A 22,643-nucleotide genomic window follows, 5' to 3' on the forward strand; every position below is an offset into this window, starting at 1 on the left:
TCGGGGTATCACAAGTAGCCACTGGCGGCCGTTGGCGTTGTAATTGCGTCGGTGCAGTAGGTTGTCACGAATGGCGAAATTGTGGGCTTGACGACGCAACGGGCGAGTGGTTGTGTTGCCAACGGATCAGTGAGCAAGTCTATCGAGGTGATCCATTTATCCTTGCGCTGCTCGGTAGTGATGGTGTGAACGTCGATGGAAGAACAGCAATGTGAGATACTGAGCAGGAGGCATTGGCGTCAGGCAAGGGGGAGCGCGAGAGGGCGTCGGCATCAGCATGCTGGCGTCCGTTGCGGTACAGCACGCTGGTCGTAGTCTTTCAGGCAAGTGCCCAGCGGGCGAGACGGCCCGAGGGATCCTTCAATGATGACAGCCAGCATAGTGCATGATGATCGGTGACGACATCAAATGGGCGACCATACAAATAATACATGAAAATTTACTACTTTGAAAATTTAGAGAAATACAAATGCAGAGGTTCATTATTCACAAAAGGCCTATTCATACAGCAAATATGAACAAACTAAGATGTTCACAGAAGTAACCATAGCGTCCCAAATTTGACTAATTTTCACTAACGCAGCGTTTGTCGTGAATTTTAAAAATGCATAATTTGCTCAGAATTCCATCAAATTATAAGAGCTATTTCTTCTTCACTTCTACTTATGCTAAATAGAAAGATATTTGTAATGTATAGCTTCAGTAGCTGCCAGCATGGTTGCGAATTTACGAAAACGCACTCTTCATAAGATGGTCGTCGTCAACCGGCGACGCTCGTCGAATTTTCCTGTGTTGAAAAAAATTTTTATGTGAAAACAAATTGCGTTTCGTGCTGTGCAGTCATATGTGCACAACATACAAAATTATCAGGAAAATCGGAAACATCAAGTATCACCTTTTTTTTATCTTTCGTGGAATCGACCATTGTAAATGATGTTATCTCTGTGAAAACACTTTCACTCTGTGAAAACACAGCATGATGTACAATGCCAGGTTCCTGCCTGTTGCTGCTTTTAAAGATTTGGCATGTTCACCCATTTTGTAATTTATGCATCGTCCGGTTTGTCCTACATGATTTTCCGCATGATAATGGAATGTCATAAACGACGTTCTTCACGCATTCAATGAACTGATTCTGTGCTTCTTGTCACAGCAAAGGATACTGTTTCATCCCTGTTAACTAGCCTGCATAGGGAGGCCAGATGGTTGGGATGGAGCACAAAACTCTTATGCCTACTCTGTCTGCAGTCTTCTTCAACCTATGAGAGAAACCGTGAATGTAGGGAACGTCAGCCAAGGGAGAGCGAGTGTGCTTGTTTGGCCTGTTATTTCTGGCGTTCTAAGAGTGACGAGCATCTTTCAGCTAGGGAGCTCAAAAGAAGCACTAGGGAACCCCGTGCTCCTCGAGCGTTCCACTTGAATCGTAAAAACTTGTTTCCGTCACTGAGGGCATGATCGGATGATGGGCGTTTCTCATGGCAGAATAGCCTATTCCTGGAGTCATCCGGAGTCATGCATGGAGTACCATTTGAGTAGCGAAAGGATGCTGTTATGCAACGTTACATCAAAGAAGCTGACCGAGCTAATTGGCCTGTATATGATAGCTGGCCTATCTATGACACCACAGCCCTCAGAAGTGCTGTATAGCGGTTTGTTTTCTTATGTTTTTGATCAAAGCAGCATTAAGCCAAGGCTATGGGGTTGGGCATTGAATACACGTGGATTATTCAAGTAAAATGGTAAAAATGATATCACTATTTCGAAACAGAAAGTCATCAATCATAAATTGCAGCATCTGTTGATGTGTTGCGCTAAGCTGTTCGCTTCAATGCCAAACTACATTTTCACACTCTCTCTTGCAGGTTTCAAATACAGCAACTGTACCACCACAACAGTGCAGCACAGGAGAGCCTATCGTCAGTGCCGCGTCGAGAAATTAATAAAAAAGCACTTACTCCTGAAACTTCTCGTATCATCTTATTGGTTTGTTTGTGATTATAAAACTGCACTTCATGGGAATTGAATCAACTAGCCCCATTTATTGTCCCATTGAAACTAAATAAATTGACAATGTAGAGCTTGTTTCCAAATGCCTGCATCATAGGCCTACAAGATTACTTATTGGCTTCAAAATACTCTTACATGTAAAGAACGCTGTTGATATAGTCATTGCTGGAAATGTTCTGCTGATATTTTTGTTACAATCCTCTAAGCCTACACACTTTCGTATTGTTAACCAAAAAAAGATTTATTGACCTGTGTGCAGCAAACATGCTGTTGCAGGCATAAGGCTGCAATACGCCTGAAACTCATACATCAGAATTCTACACACTAACAGCAGCCAATTCCTGTAGGACCCTCATTAGGTGTGCATGAGAAAGCGCATTAGACTGGCAAAAGACAGTCTAATGATTCTGATAATAATAATAATATCTGGGGTTTAACGTCCCAAACCACGCTATGATATGAGAGACGCCGTAGTGGAGGGCTCCGGAAATTTTGACCACCTGGGGTTCTTTAATGTGCACCTAAATCTAAGTACACGGGCCTCAACATTTTCGCCTCCATCGAAAATGCAGCCGCCGCGGCCGGGATTCGATCCCGCGACCTTCGGGTCAGCAGTCGAGCGCCATAACCACTAGACCACCGTGGCGGGGCAATGATTCTGATGTCTAAAGACATTAGTCTCTTTATTGAAATACATTAATTTTTTTTCTGTGAGATTAGCTGATGCATGCTCCTTGTGTTAAGTAAGATGCAATTTTTCTAGTTCATGAAGTTGACTGACGTTATCAAATGATGTAGCCAAATTTTCATCAATAGTTGCTGCAAATAGCTAACATGCACGGTGGAAATTTGCTAACTTACAAATACTATTTTCCTGCATTTAGTAACTAAGTAATAACCGTCGTGGTAGTAATGTTACTAGCTTAGCTTACTACCTTCCAATAAGTAGTAACAGGAACTAGTAACTGTCATGGTAGTAAATTTACTAACTTTTATGTTACTACCTTGTGGTATGTAATAGCTGCAGGTAGTAAATGACATGGTAGTAACTTTACTACCTTGCCGTTTACTACCTGCAGTTACTACTTAGGTAGTGAATGTTGTGACAGCAATTTACTACCTCAAAGTTAGTAAGTAGCACTACCTTTCTTTAAGAGTGTAGAATGATGTGTCTTGTAGTTAATATTGTTTGGGACACAATTGCAAGGAAAGTGCACACGTTCAAAGCCAAATTGCTAAGGTAGCTTGCTAGAAAATAACAAGTGGACTGCCCCCTTATTTGTTTTGAAAGGATAAGTTCATGAGATTCAATTAGCTTAATCTAATCCAATAGCAGCTTTGAAAACCACTTCAGAGAAACTACTGCCGAGATCCTTAGGGGGCCATTATGTGCACAGGTGCTGAAGTGGAACACGTGGAGGTTGAAATTGAGCAATAAAGAATATGGCATGTATTTTAGGGTGATTTTATTTTTACCTTCGTTATTTTGTTCACACAATGCCCTATTACTCCAACAAGAGAGCATATAGGTGAAGAACCCTTGCAATGCATCCTATTGTATATGTAGTGATGCGTGTGCTCTGCAGGTGAGAAAGGACAATGGGGACATCAATGAACATCAATGTCTAGTGGGTCTTTGGGATTTTGCCGAAGACATCATGTTTGTCCATGATGAACCGGCAGTGCAACCACACACGGACATAGGAAAGAAGGCACATAACACAGTGCTGTGTTTCGTGTACCTTTCCTTTGTGTGTGGTTGTGCTGCTGGTTCATCATGAAGGACAACCAACTAGCCCAAGTTTCAGCCTTGCTAGACATGTTTGTGCCTGCTATTTTTTTTTTGTGTCAACAAGCTGTCCTCCTACTCTTGTAGAACTTCTCACTGTCTTGTGTTTGCGTTGTAGCGTGACAATATTCTCTATATTTTCTCTCATGGCTCTAATTCATTTCATTGTTCTGCTCAGTATGCAGCTGCGCAGCAGCATAACATGTTCCTTCATTCACTTAGTGCCCTAAATACTGGCATGGGTACCCGAAGAAATGGCACAAAATGTAACAACAATTAGCGGTGCCAGATGGAACACCTAAATGCCACAGTTCTACAGTAATGGGTGAAGGGAAGGGCTTGAAGCAGAGAATGGAAATAAGGGACCCATGCATACATAATTAAGTGCCAGGCTGGCACAGTGATGGATTTGGACTCGATGCCTGACTAACTTATTGCAAATATATGTCTCAACACTGCAAGGGAAAGGTCATGTTTTGAAATGGTACCAGAAAAATAACAAATACATTTCAGGTCTCAACATTTAGTGAAGGACAAATCTTGTACTATATGCAAATACCCTTCATGTGGCACAATGTCTGACAGATGGTGTGCCGTGGTAACTGCACGTAAAGGGGGCTGCACGTAAAGGATAATATTGAAGAATTGATCGCTGGGCAAGTTGGTAATCCATGACTACAAAGAACTGCGCGAAATAAACTGGCACAAGGAAGACGCTTGTCCGTGCGTCTCCTTGTGCCAGTTTATTTCACGCAGTTCTTCGTAAAAAAGAATAATAGCTGCACATTTAGACGTGTATGTCTGCATGCTTATGTGAGCGCTATATGAGCTGCTAATTCTGAAAAAAAAGCTGCAACACTTGCGCTTGAACTACTACAGAATGTTATTGTGTATAGCTAGTGTTGGTACTGGCAATAAATCTTGGATTCTCAAGCACAGTTTGTATTAGCTGCTGTACCAGCCAAAGCTAAGGATGTTGCATGACAGCTATATTTAAATAAAGGTGCACGTAAAGCTACATGGTATGGAACAGGGGCGTAGCCAGGGGGGGGGGGGCATTGGAGGGCGTTCAACCCCCCCCCCCCAAAAAAAAAATTTCAATTTTGCTTGTGTATATATACACACAGACATGCAAACGCATGCACAAACATACATAAAGCATGGATGACTCCCCCCCACCCTGAAAAAAATTTCTGGCTACGCCCCGGGTATTGAACATGAGGGAGGTTGACTGGGACACGTAAAGCTCAACATTTATGGGTGTGCTATTAGTGTGAAAGCGTGCTTTTTATTTGCAGCTGTTATTTGCAATTATGACACCTACTGAGTAAAAGAATTGTTCCTCTATATCTACTATTTAGTATTTTACGTTTGCATGTCGTGTCCCATGATCCGAATCAAGCAGGATGCTACTGACTGCACATTTTTAAGACAGGTGAACATTTATTCCTAGAAGTCAAGATTACTGCCCGAGTTCAGCCACTTCTAGCATTCTGCTAGTTTATACGTTTAAGCGTTGTTAAGCTCAAAGCATACTCGACTGGATGACGTGGAGTGAAGTAATACTGGCCCTTGTCGCTCCGATCACATCTCGTAGCCAAGGAAAGAATCACTTTCACTCGTCGACAATGGGTGGAATACGAAAACAACCTTCAACCTGCTATGTTTCCCAACACAGGGCCTCCACCAGATCGCTGTTCGGCGCTGATATGTGGTCAACTGAGGCATGTTATAGAGCTTAACGTTCATGAAGCTTCAAGGTGCAAAACAAGTGCATATTTAATTTGGGGTTATTATTTAGATTTAACAGCACCTATTAAATATTAGAATGTTTCAAGTTAATCTGCGTCATTCAGTATAATTGTTCACATGATCCTTCTGAATCCTTCAGGCCACTTCTGACTTTTGAAGAAATAGCATGGTTTTATCCTTGAAAGCTGGATCATATTGTGACTTCATTCGATTTCAAGCATTGCTATTTTTGATGCGACGCTTGGCAGGAAACATATGTTCTAACGGGTGATGCAAGCGATTTCATGCGTGCTCTTTCCGTGCCAGTCGTGCACTATACGTTTCATCGTTTGTGGAAGCCAAGGGGAGCATCACTTCCAACTGTCAACAACGAACGAACCACGAGAACGAACAACCTCAGACCCGCCGTCCTCCCCAGCATGACAATTCCACGGCATCGCTCGTCCGCGCCGTCAGCCTCGAGCTCGGGAGACTGCATTCTTTTTCTGCGAAGGCTCGTTGTTCTTTCGACTCAACAACAACGTTTCTTCATCGTCTATGCTACACTCGAGAGAGAAATGAGCGCGCCCGTTCTGAAAGCTGGTCCGTCGCCGCGTACGCGCTGCACTACACCAAACCCATCAGTTGCGTGAATAAGCGATTATGTGTTTTAATCCGATTCTCTCAGATGAACCTCTACATAATACTGTCCGTATAAACGCACCGACATCAACGCGATGCTCGCGAAGGACGTGGGAGACTGTACTTCGCCAAGTAGAGATGAGATCAGCTGACTTCCACCGCCTGTACTGCGTCAAACATCGCAGAAAACTTTTCTTTGGCGGCTGGTTGCACATCAGGGCACGTTCGGCTGCTGTATGATGCCGGCAAATGGAAATGCACTCGGAAACGCATCGTTCATTGTTCACCTCTGTCTCCGTGCGGGATGCGCAAGCCGTCGGACGAGAAACATAATTCCACACACAAACTGACTGTGACTGCCCGCGAGGGTTCGCTTAAGGTCGTGCACACGTATACACGCGCATTATACGTGAACGATGCCTCTCATATATGCAAAATTATAGCGTTGTAGCCGATCGTAAAATCGTCCAAGATAACGTGAAGTGCATATATAAAGCCGCGGAAGTCCACCCAGATCGTGTGGTGCGGTGGCGTAGTGGTTACAGTGTCTGCTTGTCACGCGGTTGGCCTGGGTTCAAATCCCCGTGGTGGAGTGTGTGTGTGTTGATACATGGTTTGTGACTCTCTGTGCAGTGTTCTTGTGATGTGTAAATGCATATTCATGAGTTGAAAGGCTGAAGAGAACAAAAGAAAAGAAAGAGGTACACTGCACGACCAACTACAACGTAGAAGAATTTCTTTTTTTTTTTCTAAAAATTTGCGAAAAGTACCGCATATATTTCGACCGCATATTGAGCCGTATATAAGCCGGACAGATTTGACCTGAAATACCGCTTAACCACATCGACGGTATGCGTTACTTTAAGCGGTCACTTTTAAACGGCCTTCTGGCAACGAGATGGCCGCGCATAGGGAAGAGCCGCATAAATTTAGGCCGCATAAGAAAGAGCCGCTTAGCCAGAGGCCGTATAAAGAAGGGCCGCATGAAAGAGCCGTATAAGTAGGCCGCTTAGAGAGCCATTTATAAGCGTCGAAAATTTGACCTACTTTCCGCCTTATATGCGTTGTTTTAAGCGGTCGTTTGCTAAGAGCGTAGTTATGCAGGGCTCATGGCAGGCACCAAAGATATTTGTGAGTCTGTGCGAGCACTGAAATGTTTGAAAAGTGCACTGGCAGCCCTTGAATGGTATTTCGAATGCGACTGCGGAAATTCGGCCAACTGAGCAAAGTGAAAAAGCATGCATTAGTTGTTTTTTTTTACTGCCTGATCTTTCGGACCATTTTGCGGTCCCTAAGGAGTCCAGACAACTGTATGTTCACTGTAGTGGGCAAGATTACCCCATGCAGCGATGCGTACCACCCACGTACAGCGTATCCCCAAGTGCAAGAGCAGTTCTTACAAAATGCCGACTCATGCCAGCCGCAGATGCCTCGACGGTGCAGAACTTGACCTGTGGGTACTCTTCTGCCAGGCACTGCAGGCAGCCATTCATAGCCTCACAGCCAGGCATGCCCTGTGAAGGAGGGACACACCACGTTTCACACTTTCATGTTCATGAAAAAAAAGGTAGAACTTCTTCGGTGGTCCAATAAATACAGTAGAACCCCGCTGATACGTTTTTGAAGGGACCGTAGGAAATAAACGTAAGAGACGGGAAACGTAAGAGCCGAAAAACAGGAAAAATGGCAAAATATTTAGTGGTACAGAATTTTATTTCAATTCTTACGAGCAGCACGAAAATTGGCGCGCTCAGCCGCGATCTAGTCGATGGATAGAAACGCGCAGCTTAGGACGGCCTTATCCACAGGAATGTAATCAACGTATGTGATTTTTTTAACACCAGCAGCTGTAGGCATGAAAGAACTAAGCACACGCAATCACGACCGGCGCGGCGAGTCCGACCGCGAACCGCACGCACGACCATGCGAGCTCCAACCAGCTCGAACTCCTCCCGTTCTCCGACAAATAACGATGATGATGAGTCTACGCCAACGCGATGGCAGAAGTGAATGCCAATCTCGAAGGCCTTGCTTTCGCAAGCAATTACGTCATACACGCCATGTTTGTGCAATGCAAGTCTCAGAGGCTATGCTTTTGTCAATAGTAAATGCCAATCTCGAAGGCCTTGCTTTCGCGAGCAGTTACGTCATAGACGCCATCTTTGCCATTTGAATCTCGAAGGCCATGCTTTTGTTTGCATCAATTGAAAGATTCTGTTGCTTGCGCCTCTCATGCGGCTAATATTACGGTCACACGAGGCCAAGCTGCGTGAAAATGCGCCATGGCCGCTCTCTTTGGTAGTCACTCGGTCGGCTCCGGGCGCACTTCGCGACGTATCATACGGGAACGGTCCGACAGTTACGACGTAACAGCGGGGTTCCCAATACATTGTATCCTATGGGAGCTATGCCGGGACCGGCGGAAAACGACGTAACAGCCGGGAAAACGCAGCAGTGAGGAACGTAACAGCGGGGTTCTACTGTATTCTCTTTGCCAGTACCAAAAAATGCGTCATTCTAAAGTGTATAGCGCCAATTTATAGAGGCAGAAATTCTCTTTCCAACAGTAGTTGTAGTAATAAACATGTTTACCGAATATATTATGGAAAAAATTATGCAAGAAATTTGTACCAGAACTGCAAGACATATACAAAAACATCAAAGTTACTTCCCACGAATAGAAAATAAACATTTGTTAAAATATATATTTTGTACATGAGAGATTCGCAATATATATATAGTATAAGCACATATAAAGCAAATTTCAACTTTTTATGTTCAACAGGAAGAACCCAATGGCTCTTGAGAATCGTGATGTCGCACTCTGGAGTACAATCAATGGTACGGCGCCAAGGTTAACAAATGGCCACTTACTTACAAAAAAATATATATATATAACTCGCTGTGCGCAGCAACCTGCAAGTGATGCTTAAATGTGGCAGATAAAAATTTAACCCTTAGAACATGCTGGAAATCTTGAGATAAGTGCAAGGCAGCAGTGAATTGATGCAGAGAGGAAAACTCAACTTGCCAGAGAATAGCTATTTAAATTCCAGGCTAGTTTGATGCACTTACTCTATCCATGCTACTGAAGTCTGGCAAAGTGAAGTTGCTTTATGGGTTACTGATGCCATCTGTGATGAAAATTTCACATGATCACTGTCGTAAATCAGGGGGGGGGGCACACACATCTTCACACCTTGCAAGCATCCCCCCTTGAGATTTATTTCTTAAACGCCATATGTTTGAATTGCTTGAGAGTGAAGTATAGTGCAATCAACTTTTTTTTTTTGTTAATGCCTGTTTATTTTGTAGTGTGTAGGCCTGTGTTCAATACCCATAAGCTGTGTGAGACTACTGAAATCTCAACTGCCGCTCTACCGCTTTTGGAGAAGACTCAGTAGAACAATTCAATTACATGAGCTGGGAACCCATCCTTGTTTTTTTATTTTATTTCATAGCATGGTTTTAATTTTTATATCAATAAAAATAAAAACAAAATGGCCACCATGGCAATATGTGTGTGTACCCTTGTGATTTTTCTGGATTTACTCCACTGCACATGATGATGCATTGAAATCTGCAGAAATGCACGATTTTCACGAAGTAACAGCATGCAATGTTTCACACCGTGTTAGCAACTAGTATGTCTGCTGCCTTCAATGGCGCTTGAAAAACTCCCGTGCGGCAGAAAAATGGAACATACAAGCAAAACAGAAAAAGTGATGCTTTCTTTACTCGCTGGGTGATGCTAGCTGCCGAGGTGATGCGCTTGAAAGCAGTAAATTCGAATTGGAAATCGTCAATTGTGGGCTATTGATGCCAATAGGTGCAGAAAGTGTAAAGGTACCGGTCAAGCACCATTAGGAAAGCAGTGGATGTTAGAAGGCCTTAAAAGTCACTAAAATATCTTACCTTCTTACCCCACAAGTAGTGCACATACACACTTGCAATATCTATAAGCATTTCCAAACATGGCCTGTTTGTGCGAGCATAACCAGCATAACAAAGAATTTCAGAATTTGAAAAGAAAAGCTTTAAGTAGACTCTCATTAAACGAAACCTGAAGGGTCCAGGAAAATAGGCTCCATTTAATGGGTGTTCCATTTACTGAGAGATATGAACAGGGGTACATAATTCAAGTACGAAACAAATCATATTAGAGGCAATTGTTCCGTTTAAGCAGCAATTCCATCAAAGAGAGATTCCCATTTAGTGAGTCAACTGCGTTTCATAACTGTCACAATGTGACTATAAAGTCACAGCTTTCCAAACCAACCCACCTGAGCATAAATGTGCACAATGACAGTGACGCCAGACTTTTCCCGGTCCACGGCATCCAAGAACGCTTGGCCATCCTCAAGGCGAGACAAGTGGCCAAACTTCGGCCTGCATGAAGCAAAACAGGGCCTAGATTCACACACACTCGTCTCGTCTAAGGCATTCCGTTGTCAAGGCTGCACCGATGATCTCATCGTCAGTCGCGATCAGTACTGCAAGACACAAACACTCTACTGCCAGCTAACCAGAAGATGCCCAGCTATGAGATGTATTGTGACTCAGAGCACAGCATAATCGAAAGATCACATTTAAAAACCAGTTAAAATGAAACCTTGCCCACTAGGATAACTTGTTCATCGATGTACTGTGACCTCCAAGTTTGAAAGTATGTACACAGCTAACTGCCACTAAATCTCCACTCAGATGTCACCACAATAGCCATATTGTTGATTAAAACACTTGGCATCACTGTTTGCACAGTTTATTTACCCTCTTGATGGGAAAAAGGTGAAGAAAAAAAGAGTGCATGAGGTTCCCAAAGAATGCCAATCGCATTAAAATGAGGGCTATTCAAGGTGCAAAATTCTTGCACTGTAAATGTGAGGAGCCTAGTAACCTGCAAAAGCAGGCACCTTCAAGAAAAAAAGTGGACAGCTATTACTATGATTCGTAACATGGAAGCGACTGTAGGTGTACGAATTCTGTCGGATAGTTTTGCATCTCATATATAGAGCCTGCCACACATCAAGGTAAATTAAGAACCAACCAGATTAGATTTTTTATTAGACGTTTTTCACGCGTTTCTGCGAACTGAATGACTGCTGTCCACAGCTGAATGAGAAATAGATAGTCACACTTTTAGTAGCAGAGTTCGTGAAGTTGAACTGTTATTAAAATGTGCTTGCTCTGCTTCAGAGATACAAATAGGTTTGTATTTTGTTAATTAGCCAACAATTAGCATCCTTAATAAGAGAAACAACAGAAATGCTAGTGATGGCTCTACTCAAAGTCAGACTGACAGAACCTGTGCAGTCACCTTACTACAGTGGAACCTCGTTAATGCGTACCTGCCGGGAACGCCGCGTAACTACGCACTAAACGGTAGTACGCATTAACCACCAAGTAAGGATTTGCATCTCCTCGCGTACGCCATCGCCGCCAGCAAAGAAATAAATACAGTGCCACAGCAAATATTGGCTAAAGTACCCATTGCAAAGCCTTTTCTATCTTTTTGCCAAGTGGAAAAAAGATTCTGGTACTCTCGCACGACCGTCCGATAGTGCCGATAGCGCGCGGTGGCGACGCCAAGCAGCATTTCGGAACTATTACAGGGTCCGGTATACGCAGTGACCAACATAGTGACAGAACGGACAGTGTCCGCTTTCCGCGATATATGTGCGTGCGTCTGTACCGCGATCTCTTCATAAACGAAAACTGACGCAGTTCCAGTGAAACGCGGTACGGCTGCGTGGAGCCGATCGTATCCTGGCTAGTTGCGTGCAGCGCATCGCCTCGGCTCACGCCGTCACTGCCGGGCCGCATGCTGTACCGCACGCGCGCATTTGTCGTGGGAGTGTTCTTCGTACCCACTTCGCTCCAGACCGTGCACAGATGCGGCGAGTAGCTTGTTCGGTTAACGCGGCGATGACGAACTTCCTGCAAGCGATGCGCACTCCGCGACGCTGTAGCGGTCCTGGCAGCGAACGGCAGCGCGTTTGGGTGGTCGCCTAATAAAAGCGTGCAGTATGGTTACAACAGCGCTACGCTTGCTGTACCGTACGCGTGCGTTTAACGTGATAGCGTCAATGCAAAGAGGTTTCTCGTCGCCCGCGACCAGCAACACTCAACTCCGCTACAGCGAGCTGCTTTCTTTTCTACAAAGTGGCGCGCGCTTGAACACGGCCCCGCGCAACGAGGCGGCTGCGATCGGCGGCCCAGCGCGTTCAGGTTGTCGCCTATTAAAAGCGTGCAGTAGGCTTAAAGTGGTGCTGCGCCGCACGCGTGCCCGAGCAGATATCTGAAGATACTTATTGTGATAAGGTTGTCGGCGATAAGTCATGCTGGCGCGTTCGTCGGTGGCCGCCGCCTCACCTTCGTTCTTTCCCGCTTACCCGCAAAGGCATCGCCGCAATCGCGCGGAAGTCGGAATCAGTGATCGACCGATCTACGCACTTCTCGAAAAGACGGAATACCTTTGGCGGCACATTGTGGCGTCGGGAAGTTCAGCGGCGCAGTAAAATTTTATGGCACAAAACGTTATCGCGGTACGCAGGGTACGCACTAACCGGTAGGCGTAGGGCGAAGTACTACGGCTTAAGCGGTCAGCGAATGCATTGGGCTCTATGAGACTCGGCCGGGGATTCGTCGCAACTACGTTTTAACCGTTAGTACGCTTAAAGCGGGTACGTATTAACGAGGTTTGACTGTATGTGGCTGCACAGGTCCTGTCTGTTCAATGTTCAACTTTCAGTGTTCAAGATGGCGCAAAATATTGCTCATATCTCTCTTTCCTACATATGGTCAAAGAATGGAAAGCTCCAAAACTCAACATTTATTAATCGCCTGTCAAAAATATCAAACACACATGTGGCGCCACTTCATACACTCCCATTTCCCCGCTGTAACATTAGTTTTTCTTCTTGAGTACCATTGTTGCGCGCCTGAAGTCACAACTGTAACAATATTTCTTTGCAACAATAACTATGCTCACTTGTACACTACGGTATGCATAACTTGGATAACCTTACACAGGTCACTTCTAGGCTACTGTTTGCACAATTCCAGTTGTTATACTGTGAAGATGAACCAATACTGTATCACAAACTAAAAGTAGTGAATTTTAAATTGTTGTCTATGTGTTTGCTACACTTTATGTTAGTTTTGCTTACCTGTACCATGCAGCATCAGCTTTTTATTTCCTTTGTGTAAAAGTGTGTAGAAAAAATTTGAGAGCCTAAAAGTAATACACCTGCTTGCAGCAACGCTTTTCCCCCTAAAACTACAAAGTGAGTGGAATTCAGAAAAGGATATAATTTGCACTTACATCAAGAAAAGGTTGTAAGCAGAAATTTAAAAACATGCATGTCTCGCTTTCATTTCCTCATTTATGTCACATTTCTTATTTGGCCAACACCCGCCAGCTGGCTGGCCACTTGAGGATGCAGCGCAAATGACTTTCCTCTTAAAGGCTGCCTCTCCAGATGCTGGTCCCTCTTTTATGGCCCTGCACGCAATAGCTTTCGAGAGGTGTGGATAACTGCTGATAGCGATATCCATGCTGCACCTCCAACTCACAGTTGTGTGCTGCGGCGAAGAGATATCATTGCCCTTTTGCGACAAAAACAACACTGCCCCCTACCCTTGTATTAACATTGTCAATTTCCTTCTGCTTTTTCATTGCTCAAATGTCATTATTTGTTAGATTATGGTGTGTACATTTTAGTAACTGTGACAGAGTTAACACTGCCGTTACTGTGTCAAGTGCAAGTGCCACTATGACTGCCAATGACATTAAATAAGCATCCTAAAAGAATCCTCTCACAGAGATGCTATGCATATAGCGCACATGCACAGATGCACGCACGCACACACACACACACACACACACACACACACACACACACACACACACACACACACACACACACACACACACACAATGCTATTATGGCAATCAAAATCAGTCAGTGAAAAATCAGTGATGAAAGAAAACCAGCTATTGAAAGATCAGTGATTATATTAATTTTTGGAGCTCAACAACCCAAGAGTACAGAGCACACTGTGAGGAGACAACATAGTGGAGGGCTCCAAATCACTTTTTACTGTGCCTATATCTAAACACACATATGACCTTGCATTTCACTTTCATCGGGATGCTGCTATTATGTTCGGGAATGGAAGCCTCAACATCATGTTCTGCCGCTGAAGGCCGTAACTGCGGAGTTCGCAACTGGCAAAAGCTCAGTCATGAAGAGTGTCTGTGAAAGGAAAAGTCACATTATTCTTTACCTTTTCTTTTGCCGAGATGTAAGCTGGCAAAAGACATCAGGCAGAAAGACAACAGGGAAAAAACAAAAAGCAAAAAAAAAGAGGAGAGAAGAGTCACAATAGGCACATGTGCTCTTGCGGGCATTGAAAAATGGCGTCACCTGGAGTTTATCTCGGCCATCATCTCCTCCATCCGTTTGCGCATGTACTCGCGCAGGAAGTCGTCATCCTCTTCCTGCGGCGTTTCCTCTTCCTCTTTCGACTTCTTCTCCGCATCGAGCTGCGTGTGCAGGCAAATAAATGAAATCACAAGCAAACTGTCACTCCACAATACTGGAGCAAAATCTACAGTGCCAACTTGGCAAACAGCTGTAGGGTGTGTCCAGATAAGATCAAACACGAGGTCCCGGTCACCATTCCCGATGTTGATGAAATTTACTGTAGGTGTAGGCATTACACCCAGAACTATTGTTTCACAGTTAGTCTTGCGAAAAAAATTTTGTTCGCCTGAAAAAAATATACAAATTTTGGCCGCAAAAAACACTTTTCCGCCAATTTCGCGATTTCGGAATTTTGAACGCACCTAGGGAAAAAACGGTACACTTCTTCGTCACAATATTTATTTCCCTTAAAGAACAAGTGAAATACAATCTTATGAGTCTGTTATTTCCCTTGCTTGTCGAAGCACTTTTGAAGAAAAAAACCACGAACATGGCAAATCGACTTCTGGAATTTATTGCGGCAAGCAAGTTAAAGTGAGGATAATAAAACTTGGTACATATTAACTTTAATGCTTTCGCTCTCTTTTAAAATAATTTGCGTGGTTTTATCGCGTTCTGTTTTACTCGATAAGTGGGCTGAAACGTAAGTGATTTACCAAAAACGCCGAACTTTGAAAATTATTTTCTCAAAAAGGCCATTTTTAATTTTTTTTTAAATCCCTCTGATTGAAGTCAAGGACGTCATCTACAATTCTGCAGAAAAAAACGTTGCATTATTTTGGTTGCTAACAAGTTATAATGCGTCGAATGTGACCATGCCAGCCTAGCGGCCGCGTCGTTCGTTATGTGCTGAAACTCGGATATAGGTTGCTAAAAATACTTGTACATGACATAATCACAAATCAGCAGCTCCACACCAACAAATGCGCAGCCAGGTGTCATGGTTCAGCAAGCTTTGTCTTGGGATCTGCCGCTTGACAAACCCGCTGCAGCGGCCGCTCGATGCTGCGGGCACTCACTTTACAGAGTGCCGCTTCGACTGCGGATGAGCCCCGCTTGCGCGTCAAACTACGCTCAGAGGACAAACGAGAGAAGGAATGCATCACTGTGAACGTTGAAGGCCGTTAAGTGCCAACAAATGTCATAATATGCAACGAAAACTCTGCCGGCAATTTCCCAGTGAGCGCCTCCAGTAGTGTGCTCATGTGTTGCTTTCTCTCTTCTGATGGCCTAAAGATAATTAGGTTCATCCTATGAGCAACATATGACACAAAAGAAAGCCATTGACATCTAAAGAAAACTGTCATACGTGCTTCCGATGGTTGAACAACTCAAACTGCAGTTGTTCATCTCGTGCCAGAACACTTGTCAGCCGGCTGTGAAAAGAAGTGTGTCCAAGTCCTTTGCTTCATTAAAGAAACACTTTTACAATCCTTTATTGTTGTGCGTCCGCAGATAGAATATTCAACGCAAGTCGAGCGTTTACACGATATTTTGCGGCTTCAGGCATAACAGCAGGGAAAAAAATACATGCATGCTGTATTGAAGGCGCTCACTGGGAAATTGCCGGCAGAGTTTTCGTTGCATGTTATGACATTTGTTGGCACTTAACGGCCTTCAACGTTCACAGTGATGCATTCCTTCTCTCGTTTGTCCTCTGAGCGTAGTTTGACGCGCAAGCGGAGCTCATCCGCAGTCGAAGCGGCACTCATGTAATGTGAGTGCCCGCAGCATCGAGCGGCCGCTGCTGCGGGTTTGTCAAGCGGCTGATCCCAAGACAAAGCTTGCTGAACCATGACACCGGGCTGCGCATTTGTTGGCGTGGAGCTGCTGATTTGTGATCATGTCATGTACAATTATTTTTAGCAACCTATATCCGAGTTTCAGCACATAACGAGCGACGCGGCCGCTAGGCTGGCATGGTCACATTCGACGCATTAATGCGCATGCGCATTAATGCGCAATGCGCATTTTAACAACTCTACTCTGCGTTCACGAATAGTGAAATGTAGAAGTAAGCATATTATGGTGCCATTAGCTTGAGTTTGTTGCTGTCTTTTACAACATTGCAACCGACCACAGCAAATTCAGCCACCGCATGTTGAATACGAAGCCTAGAATCCGACATGGTGCCTGTAATGTCAAAGCCATTGCAATTCTAAAGTGAATTTTGCTAAGTGCAACTGGGAAATAACATGTTATGTGTTAAAAGTCATGTATAAAATATTTTTGACACGACACGTGCTGGTTCAAATGTTTTATATGTACTGCACTGAACAAGCTTTGGCGTTGAGAGTACACATGTGTCAGTCGAATGAGTTCTAGCGAAGGCATTAGGCGACGAATGGCATTAAGGCGAATGCCATTTGACTATGCCGTATGGTGCCACGCGAATGGCATTAAATCTTAAGGCATTAGGAAGTTAATGACATTTTCTGTGCCCGTGTGGCATGGGTATTAAGTGCACTGCTATGAAGTAATGGAGAACAAACAATACAAACACTGTTGAGCTAGTAATTTTAACACACGGCAAAGTGGAGAATGTTAATTTAAAAACACCTTTAAAATAAGACGGGTCTACTTACGATGAACTTTATTGGAACCAGAGAAATACAAGCAGTAAATGAGGTTTAACATATAACAGACTTCAAACAACAAGCTCGCCTCTTAAATGGTGCATAAAACAAATGATGCGTGGCCAGTGCAAGGAGCGTCAGCACAAATCCATCAAAGAACAAAACTTCGAATTAAATTTATTGTAATCAAACACATATTGTACATTGACTGGGAATACGGAGTCAGTTCTAAATAAACTGATAAGCAATCACAGTCAAATATAAAAGTGCCCTTTAGAAAAGGCAACACAAGATGCTCTATAGAACGCTCCTGCTGACCTACACTTTGGTTTAGCTCTGCAATGCACCCAAGTTTGTTGAAATGTCAATGCTTTGTAACACGATAAACACAAGCAGGAGCATTTATACACTTCAACTGAAGAAACTGTCTTATAAATGCATGAACAAGCATAATGTTATAAGCACACCATTTATAGAAAGCACCCAGAGACACCCAACTCTGTTTACAAAACTTTTTAACTGGAAAACTTATCGCACACATCGCAAGGGTCTATAGATATTCTCCCACAAGACATGGAAAACTTCCAGTTTTGCATGCAACATTAGTGCAGTATTTTGGTGGGAAGTGTTCTTCTTATGGACTAATGGATGCACCCAAAAAAACTTTTTTTCCATATCACTGCAGAAATACAAGCAATCTGCATGGTCTGCTATGGCTCAGAAAGCAAGAAAAACATTGTTTAACCTTACTTTCGGTCAATCTGCCAAACGCAGGATTCAGCATGAGCTATGAACCCTCGTTTTGTGGAGATGCCACTATATATTCCACATACCTTTCAATGAACAAGAGAACAGGAATGGATCAAGGGCTCGTTTCTTTCTTAGACACAACCTAATGACACCAACAGACAGTGAAGCCAAGGAAAGTGTAGGGGACATTATTTGTAGTCTTAAACTGTAGTGTAGTAATTATGACATATATAGGAAGAAGTTAAAGTGAACGAAAAAACAATTTTGCCACCGGTAGCAACTGAACCAACAACTTTCGGTTGCAGTGTTGGGTTTGCTTTTTAATTTCGCATTGTCTCAATTTTTATGTGTGCCACTCTGCAATGAATACGAACTGTTTGCCTGCACAAACAGAGAAGGTTGCTGACACCCACCTCGGAGCGGCAGGTGAGTGACAGCTTCTTGATGAGCTGCAGTCGTTCCCGCTCCTGTTCCTCCCTCCGTTCACTCTGCAGTTGCCGGTAGCGCTGCCAGTCCTTCAGCACACCCTTGGGTCCCGTCTGCACAGACACGCTCACATGAGGACTGTAGAGTTTCCCTAGCAGAACTTCCGCCATGCCAGTTAGGGGGTTGACGGGGAAAATACAAAGCGCCCTGACACATATACATACTGCCTTCGTTCCTTTACTTATTTACACATTTGTTAATCCTTGAAGGAGTACTGATACAAAATTCTGAAGGCAAGATAACTTGTCCTATTAATTCGTGCCTAGAACATACTTAAAACCAATCTTGAAATGTATACTGCATAACTGAGCACGAAACGGAGCAGCTCGTGACATTGACATCAACTTGGTTGCAATGTAAACTACCAACAACCATCTACTTCCCAAGTTTGTCACTGCTGCCATGCACCTGGTGCACGCTCTCTGCCACAGCTGTCAATGCACTTGCACGCATTGCAGTGTGTGCGTAACTGTTTTGTGTGATCACATGGCTAGCTGTGTTTACACAACAAGAAAAAATAACCTAGTCTTGCCTCTCTTGGTGCTCCCTGACACCAAAACTGCAGCTGGGCACTCTAACAATGTCTCCAAATGGCTAACTGTTGTGCACTCGAGCAAAGGAGATTTCCAGCCATGGCAAGTGTGTCATTAGCTACTTACTGCAACAGAAAAAACAAGATGTCAAATTTTGGTATCTGTACTCCTTTGAGCATTAGGAGCACCGAGAGAGAACCCCGCGAGTTGTCTGTCCTGGTGTCCAAAAGAGAGCAGAGTGGCATATGTCTCTTTCTTACACCGCTACCCAAATGAGCCTTACCCCATGGTAAAAAATTACACCCTATGCTCTTCTGCACCCACAGAGAAACGCACTACAATTGTGACGTTGCAGTGCAACATCCCTGTTCCACTTATCAAGTTGCCAGACGGAGCTGAGCGGAGGCGCCATCACATGAATGCACATCGCACGAGTCAGATACACTTGTACCAGACTGCCCAGCACAGCCTTTGCACACACGAGGAGCGACTTTACTGCGTAGCTTTGTAATAAAATGTTCAACCCATGTGCAACACAGTTCCCTTTGGAAGCATTTACAGGAGAACACTAGTCCCTTTGTAATAGCTGCACCCCTAATGTAAAACAAACTGATAAAAAAAAACACGCACATGAAAAATAAAAGAAAATAAAAACTGATAGACTTTAAGAATAAAAAACTAACGGATATTTACAAATGGGCAGAGATGTCCCCCCGCCCCTTTCTGGTTGACTAACATATTGTAGTGCTGAAGCACGCTCACAAAAGGAGAAACACAAGGAAGACAGGACGGACACTTCTTTGTGTTTCTTCTTTTGAGAGTGTGCATCAGCACTACTATATGTCAGTTAGCAAACACCAGCTTTCCCAGCAACACGTTCTTTTGCAATATCTTTCTCGGCGATTTCACGGGGTTTTCTCATCCCAAAAGAGGGCCCCGTAAAGACTTCAAGGTCTTTGGCGACTCCTCGTCTCTCTATCTCGCCTCCCTTCGCTGGCAGTGGGACAGTTGGTACGTCCATAGTTGCGCAAGACTTACGATATGCTTCTCTTTTCCGCTCTAGTCAACAAGACCATTTTTTATTTTATCATATATATGGTCCTCCCATCTTTTCAACTTGCCGTATGCTGCACCATTATTAAAAGCCCAAGTACGTGAGAAGGGCGGAGGACAGGCCTGCATATATGTATGGATGGACACATAATGGACAGACTTTATGACCCTCCACTTCAAAGCAAGCTGGCGGCTAATGAATATGTAATGGACGGACGTTACGAGCATCCTGTATGAAGCAAGCTGGTGGTTGGCGTCCTATAGCTATTGTTCAACATTTCCGGTCTGTTTATTGTCAACTGTCAAGATACTTATTTTACCATAAAAACCTGAAATTTATTTCTCTAGAGGTTAGTGGCTGTTAATGTTGCGTGTTTACAGCTTTTACTCCAGCTGTTTATTATTATTATTATTATTATTATTATTATCTACAACAGATTCATTACACTTTGAGCTGTTATCATCAAAGCTCAAGGCCTTAGACAGGGGTGCTATATGCTCATTTATCTCATGATGGAGCAACTTCATAATTAACAAAACATGCTCGGTCATTTTAGTGCTTTCTATACATTTCATGCCCACAGTTGAATCAATTTTTCTGCAATAACACTTTTGTTCTTTAGGTATACTGGTTTGACTTTGAATAGTGCACTGCTCTTTAAAGTACTGTAAGCCATTACCGTGTTGATTCTTTGCAGTTCGACATACATTCCTGCATCATTTCCACCATGCCTATTCAGTGCACTGTTCCTGCGTTTTTAACTTCTATCTTCCCTGGCATTGCTGTTACTGAAATAATTAGTTTTCTGGTTCTTTTTCTCCACTGCCCGTTGCCTGTTTTCTCAACACAGGCACACAAATACCTTGGCCATCAATCTAGTGGCGGTTGCATCTTTCAGTTGGCTTTCAAATTACACTTTGCTAGAGGAGTTTTGCCGTAGTCCTTTATTCATTACCCTGTAGAGCCTTACTTGTAGTTTTTCTAGGCACACCTATACTCCCAACAAAGTACGATTGGTCCTTAGTGCATGCTAATTGCAAAACACCGTAATGTGTTTTCATGTGCAAGTCAGGGAACCACAACACCTTTCTACTGCCTGGCACTACATCATTCTGGTTATTCCCTAACGGTGGTCTGTCTCATTACAATCATGTTTCTCCTGCCGTTTGCTCTGGGCACAGGTTTGTCAAATGAAATTCTGCGGCTACTTTTACCTATACTGGCAGTTGACTCTATTCTTCAACCATTCGACTCTACATGATCACAGCTAGGGCATCAAAATCACTGATTAGCAATTTCTTTCCAGTGAACCTGAATCATAAAGACGTTGTGGTGACAATTATGGAGATCACCTTCCTTCAAAAATGTCAGGTCTTTCAGACTTTTCCCAAACAAGACAATGTAATGTCATTAGCGTGCATTAGCTTGAGCTGAACAGGTGCTGAGCACGCCTGCACAGTCTTTACACTGCTTCCTCGATTTGCAGAGGCCAAAAGAAAACGCAGCCTGTTGTTTCTGATGGTGGAATCAACTGCTTGCAAAAGAAATGTAATGATGACACAGCGAAATCTAAAAGGGAATGTTTTTTTTTTAACTACCTTTAGCATCAGGTTCGACATAGTGAACCTCACAATTAATAACACTGTGATTTGAACGGTCCATTCTTGTGTGATTTTCACAAGTAACGCCATGCCTCAGTGCTGAATTAAAATCAGGCAATTTCCCACAGCCTTTTGTTGGTGTCTACAAACAAATCACGGTGCCTGCACACCATCTCAATAGTTTCCATCCACTCCAAATAAATAGCCTTTTTATTCGGAAGAATTATCATCAAGACGAGAGAAAAGCACCGGCTACGAAGCGTACGAAAGGCCACGCGACTTCGTAGGCGCCAGTGCGTGCCATCGTCGCATTAGCGAAGTGATTGACAGCCGCACTATTGTATGCCGCGGCCGGTGGAGAGTTTCCACGCTCAGCTGACGGGGCCCGCCGAACAAAACAGATACAAATAAGATATCTACCGATCGTCGCCGTGAAGCGAATGTGTGTCGTACGATCGAGCCGGCCGGACCCGAGCTCAACTTCGCTACTTCGCGCGCGGCACTCACATTGACGGAGCCTCCATCCCGCTGCTTGATGTCGGGCGGTGCCTTTTCAGCGGCCGGCACGTGCGACGGAGAACCGTCGCTTTCGGCCTCTTCGTCTTCGCTGCTGCTGCAGTAGTACTGGAGCTTCTCGCCCAAGATGCGGTCCTCGAGCGTCGCCATGGGTGCTGTCGCGCGCAGCGGGTTCACTTGCGACACGGGACAATCACGAGACCAGTCCGTGCCGTCGACTCGTACGGCTTCGCGCTGTTCAACCCCACAAATCCGATCACAACGAGATCAGAGACGGCAGAGGAAGCCGCACGACGAACACGGACGCACGCACGCTTGAGCGCTGTATTCGTTGTGTCGCGCGAGAGCGAGCTTGGCGAGCTGACGCGCGGCCGGTTTCGCCTCTGTTTCGCCGCGGAGGCAGCGGAGAGGAGGCGCGTGGGCGAATCGAATCGCGGGATATTAGATATCAACGTAGCGTCAATTTATA

At 44.2% G+C, this 22,643-nt stretch overlaps 1 protein-coding gene across 1 annotated transcript; it reads right to left on the reverse strand.

The window, feature by feature from the left end:
* Positions 1–7,569: 7,569 nt before the first annotated feature.
* LOC119383903 (phosducin-like protein) lies at positions 7,570–22,617 on the reverse strand (the record flags this gene model as incomplete). The annotated part of the gene is given in 5 exon segments (XM_037652173.2): positions 7,570–7,683; positions 10,453–10,558; positions 14,599–14,717; positions 18,398–18,523; positions 22,166–22,617. Coding segments are annotated over 5 exon segments (624 nt in total), but the record flags the coding sequence as incomplete, so codon positions are not given.
* Positions 22,618–22,643: the final 26 nt, after the last annotated feature.

This window comes from Rhipicephalus sanguineus, chromosome 2 (assembly GCF_013339695.2).
Source record: "Rhipicephalus sanguineus isolate Rsan-2018 chromosome 2, BIME_Rsan_1.4, whole genome shotgun sequence".
NCBI classification, from domain to species: domain Eukaryota; kingdom Metazoa; phylum Arthropoda; class Arachnida; order Ixodida; family Ixodidae; genus Rhipicephalus; species Rhipicephalus sanguineus.